At 35.0% G+C, this 10363-nt stretch overlaps 2 protein-coding genes across 2 annotated transcripts in view; one reads left to right on the top strand and one right to left on the bottom strand.

The window, feature by feature from the left end:
- Positions 16–5258, top strand: LOC107643287 (inositol-tetrakisphosphate 1-kinase 3). Its single transcript, XM_021123324.1, is given in 10 exon segments — positions 16–500; positions 1845–1877; positions 2084–2151; positions 2718–2838; positions 3416–3508; positions 3798–3917; positions 4034–4210; positions 4602–4657; positions 4745–4829; positions 4914–5258. Coding segments are annotated over 8 exon segments (786 nt in total). The 5' UTR covers positions 16–500; positions 1845–1877; positions 2084–2109; the 3' UTR covers positions 5006–5258.
- LOC107643288 (serine/threonine-protein kinase TOR) overlaps positions 5656–10363 on the bottom strand; it is a 27276-nt gene continuing 22568 nt past the window's right edge. Inside the window, 12 exon segments of the mRNA XM_016346885.2 lie at positions 5656–6113; positions 6457–6722; positions 6800–6973; positions 7311–7445; positions 7530–7602; positions 7686–7747; positions 8241–8324; positions 8405–8533; positions 8706–8879; positions 8992–9152; positions 9238–9304; positions 9401–9475. Coding sequence (XP_016202371.1) covers positions 6095–6113; positions 6457–6722; positions 6800–6973; positions 7311–7445; positions 7530–7602; positions 7686–7747; positions 8241–8324; positions 8405–8533; positions 8706–8879; positions 8992–9152; positions 9238–9304; positions 9401–9475 — 1419 coding nt within the window. The 3' untranslated portion in view covers positions 5656–6094.

Below are 10363 nucleotides of genomic sequence, written 5' to 3'. Positions count from 1 at the left end.
TCACTCAGAGACTCACTGTCTTGGCCATACACAAAATCGCATCTCTCTTGCACTCGCGCACGGAGACACTCTGCAACCTGAATATTCCTCCCACAAAATCTGCACACAACTCTCTCTCTCTCTCTCTCTGTGACACTTGATTCACTCTCGGCTCAAGATTATTACATCGAAACAAGATAAAAGCAGTTTTTGAGAGGCCAAAACACAAGAATCTCTCTGCTCTTATGATTTTGCAAATTTCATTTGCGCGTGGATCGGGGATTCATTCCGAAGGCAAATAGAAGCGAGATCATAACGACGACAAAAAGAACCGATTTTAATTAGGGCTTTGTTGGGGATTGCAGACATGAGGTTGAACGGAGAAATCTCTCACCGAGACAGAGAAGGAGAAGGAGAAGGGGAGGAGGAAGCAGAGAACGAAGTAGGTTCGTCGCAGGAAATTGTGGTCGGGTACGCCTTGACGTCCAAGAAGAAGAGTTAAAGTTTCTTAGCTTTGCAAGGTACCCACTTTTCCTCAACATTGTTGCGTTGCCATCTGCTGCAACAGTTCCACGTTCATCTTCACGTGCCTCTTATGCATTGTTTAATTTCATCATTTCCAGAGAAATGGGTTTCATCGTTAGTTTTTTCTTGTTCTGCTATTTTTGCCACACCCCGGCTGTCACTTTCGTGTATCAGTCAACATTTGTTACATTGATTGATTGGTTGGTTTTGCTTCTTCTTCTTCTTCTTCTCTTCTTAATGTTAGAGGTCTTGCTCATGAGAATATTCCACCATGTATGCTCCGTCATCTCTTCCTTTTGATTTGTCAACGATGAGAATTCAAGGTCAAATAGTTATTAGTAGAACCTTGTTCTTTCATCTGTATTTAAATATTTAACCAACTTGGTCCAGTGTTAGTTCCTTCGTCTGCTTAAGCATCGGATCAAATTCGGTCTTATGGATACAGCAACACATTGGCCAGCGTCTTCAAATTGAGCTCAGATCTGCGGCGAATTAGTATGATGGACAACCAAACAAAATATTTACGTTTATTCCTAGTGGGTGTATCTTTAATGATAATGTAATCTACAGCAAATATTATTATTTTTGGCCTGCATTTTATCCGTAATAATTTTTATTTATATTTACAAAAATTTTGCACACAAAAAACATATAATTTGTATTTATATTTACCAGAATTTACACATATAAATCAATATAGTTTGTACTCATATTTTTTAGAGTTTCTATATATAAATTAATAAAATTTATTTGTTAAAAATAATTTAGTATTTATACTAGTCAAATAACAATAAAAAATACTAAAAAAGTTTCTCTTTACATAATTGTCCATTATTTTTTATTCTGACTCCAATTCACACAGGATTGCTGCCAACTGCAGTGATAATTACTGTAGCAAACAGTGCAGCTGTTTCTTTTTTGTGTTTTTTAATTTGTTTTATTATTATTTAAAATTTAATATATGGTGAATTATAATTTTCCTATAAATCGCTACTCAAGAAATTTATATTGAATATATGCTATCTGAGAAGAATGTGTTGCTAATTTTGTCACCCACGATACTAATCCTTGAATGCTGCTACATTTAATGAAGGAATAAGGGAATATTCTTTGTTGCCATTGATCTAAACAAGCCACTGTTAGAACAAGGTCCTTTTGAGTTTTGATGTTGTCTTGCATAAGGTTTGTGAAAGTTTTCATATTCTCTTCTTTCATTTTTTCTTTCAAGCCTGGATTTATTGTTTTGCTTTTGCCTCATCTTTGCCTGTCAAACATCATTTTCACTATGTTAATAATTGTTATTGTTTTGTGTTCTGTGTATCATAATTCATGCTTTACAGTTGTCAGGAAAAGAGTGGCGTGAGGTTATTGAGGTTTGTGAACTCCAAGTAATTCTACCCAGTCTCACATTGTACTAGCAATCTTGTGTTGTTATGGTCGTTGAATATATCCATTTGTGGCATTGCATGAAATCATTAGCATCTGATAACGCTGTTAAAGTGTGAAATGGTGATGATTGGCCGGACAACCTAATCTTCTACATTCCTAAAAACTTCTTATTGTCTGACATAACTTGCAGAGTTCTTGCTCTCCTCATAATGAATCATGATCAGAGAGTTGAAATCAGTCCCTCAAGTATTGGAACAAGTGAGGATTTACTCTTATGATTAATCTAAATAACTTGATTAGGCATTGATGGATTTGTTCCAAACATAAAGAATTCTTATTTCCCTAGACGAGTATTATGTGTTCCATAGATTGAATACATTCCTAATCTCACTATTAAAGAAATAATTTTTTTCTGATAAAATTTTATATGCTTCCTCTTTTCAACAATCAGAAGGCTGGGCGTTTATTAATTGTCAATTCTATGCTTGTATATTAATTGTATTGACTAGCTGTATCAAAATGAGAATACTATTTCCTTTAAAGGGACGAAATGTGAATTTGGCTGTTTGATTAGGTTTTTCATTTTGGCCATCCTTTTCTCGCATGTCCTATATCCATCATAACTTGGTTCCCTGGAATCTTTGCCAGTTCTTTCATTATTGAGAGTTGAGACCATTGAATGTCTTTGTCTTAGTGTGTTAAACCTTTGGTTATGTTCATGGCTGAGTGGAAGTATAGATTGGTGATTATGTCATACTTTCTGATTATTGTGTGAAATTTGCATTATGATGAGAATTACCTTTCTTCTTGTTTTATTTTTAAAGGAATACAGTGAAAAACATCCTGAAGTAACCATCCTTGATCCTCCTGATGCAATTCAACATTTACAAAACCGGCAATCCATGCTACAAGATGTGGCAGATCTAAACTTATCTGATTGCTATGGTAACTTGTTTACAAAAATTTTCCTTGCCGTTACTGTGATACATGATTACACAAGCACTTGGTGCTTGCTTGTTTGGCTGCCATTATTTCAATCAAATTTCTTCTAATAAAAAAGAAGATATTATTTATTTATTTATTTATTTTACTATGTTTTGGATATAGTCTTAGTAAAACTAGACTCATTAGTAAAATAAAACAATGTCTTATTTGATTAGCTATTGTTTCCATCTTCTAAAAAAAATGATCTTTTGTAATATAAAAAATATATTCAAGGATAAAAGAGCTTAATATTTTACATCCAAATATAAATTAATTTAGGTTTTTTAAAAGATCCAAATGTAAAATAGGTTTAATTTTTCAAAAGATATTTTAAACAAGATCAATTGAACCCTTGATCTTATAGTTTCAGGATTGTTATTGTCTATTCATACCTCCATGCTAATAATTAGTATTAACTATTAAGTCATTTTAGCTAATATAACAAGAAGTTATTTTCTTGCAATGTTTTAGAGTGAAACTGTTTCTATTATGGTAAATTGGATTAGTGGTTGAACTACTCCTTAACTTTTGATTTTAGGCAAGGTTGGAGTTCCCCGGGAATTGTTTGTAACAAAAAATCCATCTACTATCCCTTATGAAATCACTAAGGCTGGGATGAAGTTACCATTAGGTACCTATCTTTATTTTCTCATTGAGGTCTGTACTTTCTTTTGATTAGGGTGTATATCGGTTGGATGATTATTTAGAACGTGATATGTTTTATTAACTGAGATATATGTAGCATTTCAGAAACAAGCCAATCAACCAGGGTAAACAGAATCTATACGTAGACATTTTTTTTTATTGCTGTTATGCTCCCATATAATTCTCATATAGTATAATATCTCTTACTACAGAATTTACTGTGGTGTATCTTAAATATTTACTGTATTATTCATGTAATATTGTCTTCATTTCAGTTGCTAAACCACTAGTTGTGGATGGGACTGCAAAGTCACATGAACTGTTTCTTGCATATGATGAATTCTCTCTTTCAGAGCTTGAGCCACCACTTGTTCTGCAAGAGTTTGTCAATCATGGTTTGTGAATTGATCTGAACACCATAACCTTTTCTGCTTGATCTTCAGTTCTCTAATTTCCATTTTTCCCCCCTTTTTCTTTGTTTGGGGTTGGGTTGTAACTTGTAACATCGCAGGTGGACTTCTCTTCAAGATTTATATTGTTGGGGAAACCATTAAGGTTGTGAGGCGTTTTTCTCTGCCTAATATCAGTGAACATGAGCTATCTAAAGTGGATGGTTTATTCCGATTTCCAAGAGTTTCGTGTGCAGCCGCGTCTGCTGATGAAGCTGATCTTGATCCTACTATTGCTGGTGAGACTTGTAAAATAGTCTTTAAAACATTTATATACACTCTCACACAAAAGCTTCTTTTATACTTGAATGCTATCATATTATTTTGAATTTTCATTTTCATAAGATGGGGAAATCGGATCAAACACTAAACCTATTTGTCATAGATAGAACCAATTCTTCTAATAGCTTAAGTTGTTGGGTAGGAGGGAAATGAATGGTGTTATATCCATCCATGTATGCTAAAGTCAAAAATTTATTTCATTATGAACTCGTGTTTTGAGTCTATTGATATGCACGGCCATTTTTTTAAAGCCTTATAAATGAGTACTGTATGATTGAGAAGTATCTGCTTCCAACTGTGTTGTTGAAACTAAAGCGTCTCTGAACTTACTGTTACAACTTCTTGCAGAGCATCCACCAAGATCTTTATTAGAGAGGCTTGCAGGGGAGCTTTGACGTCGTTTGGTATTATCTGTAACTATCTATTTTGTTATGTTCATACTTTTCATTCGGTGACAATGTACTAAAACAGAACTGCATTTTCGGTTCTAGGGACTCCACTTGTTCAACATAGATATGATACGGGAATATGGGACGAAGAATGTGTTTTATGTCATTGATATCAATTACTTTCCTGGCAAGTATCAAAAGCACATGATGATGAGGATGATGCATATATTTATCGGACCTCTGACCATGGTTGCATATGCTGTGTGTGCAGGATATGGAAAAATGCCAGACTATGAGCACGTATTTACAGACTTCCTACTAAGCTTAGTTCAGAACAAGTTTAAGAAGAGACCTGACACCTGAGGAATGACTGTTCTATCCTTGCCAATTGCATTCTGCTTTTAACGTGTTTATTTACGAACAATCAATCCTATATACATTAACACTTAATCCTCGTGAAAAATGTTCTAATAGGGGTATCATAATCTTGCCCCGCTAATCTCTCTCTCTCTCTCTCTCCAGGCTTCACCAATAAGCTTTCTCTCGTATATAACATTGTGATTAGTGTTATTCGGGTTCGTAAATTGTTTAATTCATGTTATTTGCCTTTCAAACCCATTCCCGTTGATATTTAAATTTTTTGAAACATGATCTTCTAAGAAACATCTCGACTAAAATATCAATACCATTGGGATCTGCAGCGCACATCTCCCCAATGATCGATATGCTCCAGTCACTGTTGATTGCGTGTGATGACTAAAGCTTGCGAATATAATCTAATCTTTATCAACCCGCCACAATATATTCCACCGCAACAACACAAGTATTCACCTAAATTTTACATTAAAGCGCAAGGAAAAGAACAAATTCGGACGCAGAACTGTCCTACTGTATAACATATTAAGTTATTAACATAGATGCAAGTACTGTGCTCCAAGAAACAAATGCATTCATACACCGTAGTTGCAAAAGTACGATCGCAAACCCTATTTCGCATGTGTGCAGTTGCATGCTATGACAAACAAACCATTTATTTATTTAATTTTCAAAACAAAGAAAACAGACCTGGGCAAGCAGAACTAAGCTTCCTAATCCTCTGTAAAAAGTTCTATATTTCACGTTAATGTAGTCTTTGGTTCATCTTATTTACAATCATACCGTAACAGAGCTATAAAGCGACTAATTGCTGTTTATCCATTGTTCGTGGTTTGATGTTTTCATCTAAGAATAAGAAGCCCAACATAATGTTAAAAAAATACCATGACTACAATCCCGTAGTTCCAAAAAATATTTACAGAGACCCGGTCGAAACGGGGTCCAACTAGTACAGGGACTGAACAAGTTGCTGTGTATATCATACATAAATACGAGGGAGGAACCGGATCTCGCAATATCCACGGGGAGTCTTCACTATATACAGGTTATATACAATATTTACTGCTCCCATGAGATTCACCAGAAAGGGCACCACCTGAAAACATTAAGAGAAAAACATTAAAATTTATAAGCTACTATTCACTGAAACCATCAAAATTATTTCATTATGAACTTACATTATCACATCACCATCAGGTTAAAAATATTTTTCTCCTAATAATAATAATAATAATAAAGGAGAGGAAAATGAATGTGCAGCCAATTGATCACAACCCAACAGCAATCCAAATTTACGATCGAAGAGGAGCACTCATTCTTAAATTTCTCATAACTGGCCCATACACCATAGCGGTTGCCAAATTTCGGACACATTAAAAGTTTGCCTTGTATTAGTAGTATATTTATACAGTGAAAATTAAAGGAGTCAGAGATCATACCCAACATAATTTTGGCACAAATTTTCATGTGAGGTAGCCTGCACAATTAACTTTTGAACTTGCAATTTCACGGATAAAGCATGATCTACTTCACGTGTGTCCCCTGAAATTAAGCTGCTATGTTCCATGGCATGCTGAAGAGAGCTGTTCAATACCGCTGAACTGGTTGAAAAATCACGTCCTGTAAGCTTATTGCTCATGCGAGCCATGACAACCACAGCACGCTCATTCAGAACCTCATTGGCATCTCCAAGTTGATTAACAGCCTATAAGTGTACGTACATGTAATAAGCAACATTAATCAAGAAGCAACAAAATAAATCTCTGCGGAGTCTTTAGTTACCTGAAGAAGTTCCCTTTCCCGTGCACCACGCTGAGGATGGGCAAGCTCTCTAGTTGGGGCAGATTCTTCAGCATTTACAACAGGAGGCACATGATTGCTTGTAAGCATGGACATTTGTGGAACTTCATTGAAGTTGAAAAGACGCCAATTTATGAGAGGATCGTGTACAAAAGCCTGAATGCAGGAAGAGCAAATCATCAACTTTATGATCTTTCACGTAAAGCTCAAAGCCTTAATTGATCACTCATCACTATGGTCCAACACATGAATACTCCACAAATTTCCTTATGTTTTCCATCCAAACAAATTTTACTATATTATGTTAGTAAATTAACAACCTAGAACAGTAAAACCCACATAAGCATAAAAGATGCCAACACTTGTACTCCAGAACGTGGCAGCTTGAACCAGTACTTACCAAGTACCAACTCCCAAGTCGTCAAATATATTTTTATTTTTTTAAAAATTAAGTTGTGAAGATACAAGTAATTGCTCATCCAAGTATCCATACCTCCATCATGGCCATAACACTATCCTTATTTGTTCGCAAAACTTGCATCACATTTTCACAAGTTGAGCGGAAGTTTCCCTCAATACCGCTGACTTCCATGGCTTTCACAAGCATCCTTGTCAAACGAAAAGGAACCTGCACATGAATTTAAAAAGTTAAAGGGAGGAAAAAATCCACAGTCCCTATGATCCACAGTTCATAAGTTGTTCTTGAATCCACCTTCTCTGGGAACTTCTCACGGTTCATTGAAGCTTCAAAGCAATCTCCAAAATCTATGTGTAAAATCTTCCCACTGCAGAATATCATAAACATGAGATACATGAAAATTTTTTACTAATCATGTCAATCTAACTAACTTTCTTAATCACAGATTACCTAAACCGATGCAACATAAGATTGCTGGGGTGGCGATCGCCTAAGCCAAGAAGGTAACCAACCTGACAAAAAAAACCCTTAGTTTGGCCCAGAAAACAATGAGAACAACTGGGAAATTTTAATTACAGACGGTAAATCTTAGAGATGGAATAACTAAACCACAAAACAATATGCTATATGTAATAAAAACAAATGACGAAAGGTCACAACTAATTAAGAGTTGATAAAAAAAATAAATAGCATAGCATGTTAGATTTACAGTTTAGTCTTATTGACAAAAGAAAATGGATCAATTTGCACTACTAAAGGTTCATAATAGTGGTTATGAGCCAGTTTAAAACTGGGAAGCCTGGGAAGGACATCAAGTGATGGGAAGAATTTTTACTTGCATCTATTCCAACTGGTTAAGTTCAGCTAATCAACAGGACTAACCTGAAAAGCACAAGTTCTCCAGTCAAATCTGTACAGTGTATATTGAAATTTCATTATGATACAAGTACTTATAAGGCAGACAGACATGATCACAAGTTCCACTCATGCATATTAATCACACACCATGCTCATAACTGCCAAGCTCCTAGTGTAATTTGTCCTCCTCTCCAGCCACACTTCAGATGTACGGCTCTTCAACCAAAGCACCTAGGGGAATAGGAACATTGCGAAACTCAAATGAGTATGTCATAGAAGACCATATAACACATCTATAAAGCATCACATACCCTTGCCAGGTCATTTCCTTCAGTATTGTTCAAAGCATATTCAAACACCTCCACTTTAGCTATTAGTGGCAAATGATCGTAATCAGGTGCAAAACTGAGCATATATTTGTGTTCCTGATTCAAGGTAATCTACAAAAGAGAGTATATAGAAATTCAAGAAAATATAAATTGGAAACTACCATAGCTACGAGTGAAGAAATAACTACTTTATTAAAACCTGGTTTATCCAAAACTAAGTGAAAACAAGAGAGAGAATGGGAGAAACAGATAGAAGAAACCACCAAGGGCATTCTGACCCCACCTTTCTGGTATCCCTGTATTCTCGAATGAGATGATGCAAGGTGTCACAATTTGGGACCCATTCAATTAAACCACTGTTTGGTGATAAAGGAATCACAGCATATCGTTCAATAGACAGATCTTTCTCTGCTGTCTTTGGAGAATTCTCAAGCAGAGTATTCACCAAACCAAAAAGCTGTCAAAGAACAACAAAGTTCTTATCAAGTAGGAAGCAAGAAAGAATCTAGAGAAATTGACCAGGTACCACTATACAAGAACCATGCTCATAACCAGAAGAGAAAAGATACCTGCATGACTCTTTCATCCTGGCGTAAATCCTCATGTCCCTTCAATAAGAAGGTATAATCTTCACCATCACTTCCATGAATTGTCAACTTTCTTGGTCGTTGCTTAGATGTTATGACAACAAGCTGGCGTGCAAATGATGCAATTGTAACAACAGGTGCATCTGAAATAAAGATGTGGGCATCCTGATATGCTTAATGTACAAAATAATTTAATGCTGGAAGATGGAAAGAAAAAAACTAATTTACCAGCACGATATGTCCCAGGAACAGCAAGCTCCAAATTGCGACATTCTAGTAATTCAGGAGAAACAGCCTAGAAAACATGCACAAAAGTACGGGGGCATAACTATCAAAAAATAATGCTAATAATAATTAAAAAAGAGAATCAACGATTAAGCATTACTCTTACCTCCAAGTCTAATGTTGTAAGGCTCTGAAGTTGTTTATCTATCTTTCTGAATACGTGATAATAGATGTCCCATGCCTAATGAAGAAATAATCAGAAAAGAGGGGGAAAATAAATTCACAGGAAGGAAAAAAGGCAGAAGCAGACTGCAACTATTATCTCTTTCATATATATTTCCTTCCCATATATTTAATTCTCCCCTCCATTTCAAAATAATTGTTCCATTTGCATTTTTGAAGGTTTCAAAATATTTGTCCCATTTACAATATCTAGGTAGCATTTATTTCTTTTTCCATTTTTGTCAATACTAAAAATGTAGCTTTTAGAAAGAGAATACATGTATTAAATAAAGGATAAATAAAGTGTTTTTTTCATAGGGATAATTCTATCTATCCATATAATTTTCTAAAATTACTAAGACATTTTTTTGTTTCATTTGATGTCTGTTTTTGACATTTTGGTTTTGGGGAAGTTATCATGAAACAAAGGGAGTAAATTTTATGTCATTGCCAATAGAGAATAGAATGTACAGACAACAATGGATCAAACAACATAGCAAACAATTAATAGATTTTTAATTTAATTATTTGAATCCCAGCATTTGTATGCTACTCAGGATTGCAATATTTCTTGGTACTTCAATACTTCAGAAACCTGGATATTATAAAAAAGATTAGCATTTTTTTTTCTGCTCAACTATTTTCTGTTGTCACATAGCAGGTCTGGTCTAGGCTCTAGATTCTCCAGACATGTAACCCCTACTTCCAATTTCTAACCCAATCCCACCAGAGTCCAAATTCTTCATGCAGTGGTAATCTTATCATAAAGATCTATAGGTAAAATAATGTTGTCCTTCCAATTTTAACTCCGCATCAGATAAAGACAGAAACTCCGAATCCTTCTTGCAGCTGTGCTTAGTACTATTGTACATATTTGTCAAAAATTCTTATCCTACTCAGCACTCAC

Source organism: Arachis ipaensis, chromosome B05, assembly GCF_000816755.2.
Source record: "Arachis ipaensis cultivar K30076 chromosome B05, Araip1.1, whole genome shotgun sequence".
In the NCBI taxonomy this organism is placed as follows: domain Eukaryota; kingdom Viridiplantae; phylum Streptophyta; class Magnoliopsida; order Fabales; family Fabaceae; genus Arachis; species Arachis ipaensis.
Note: the sequence above shows the minus strand (reverse complement) of the source record. Positions and strands in the feature narration are given on the sequence as shown.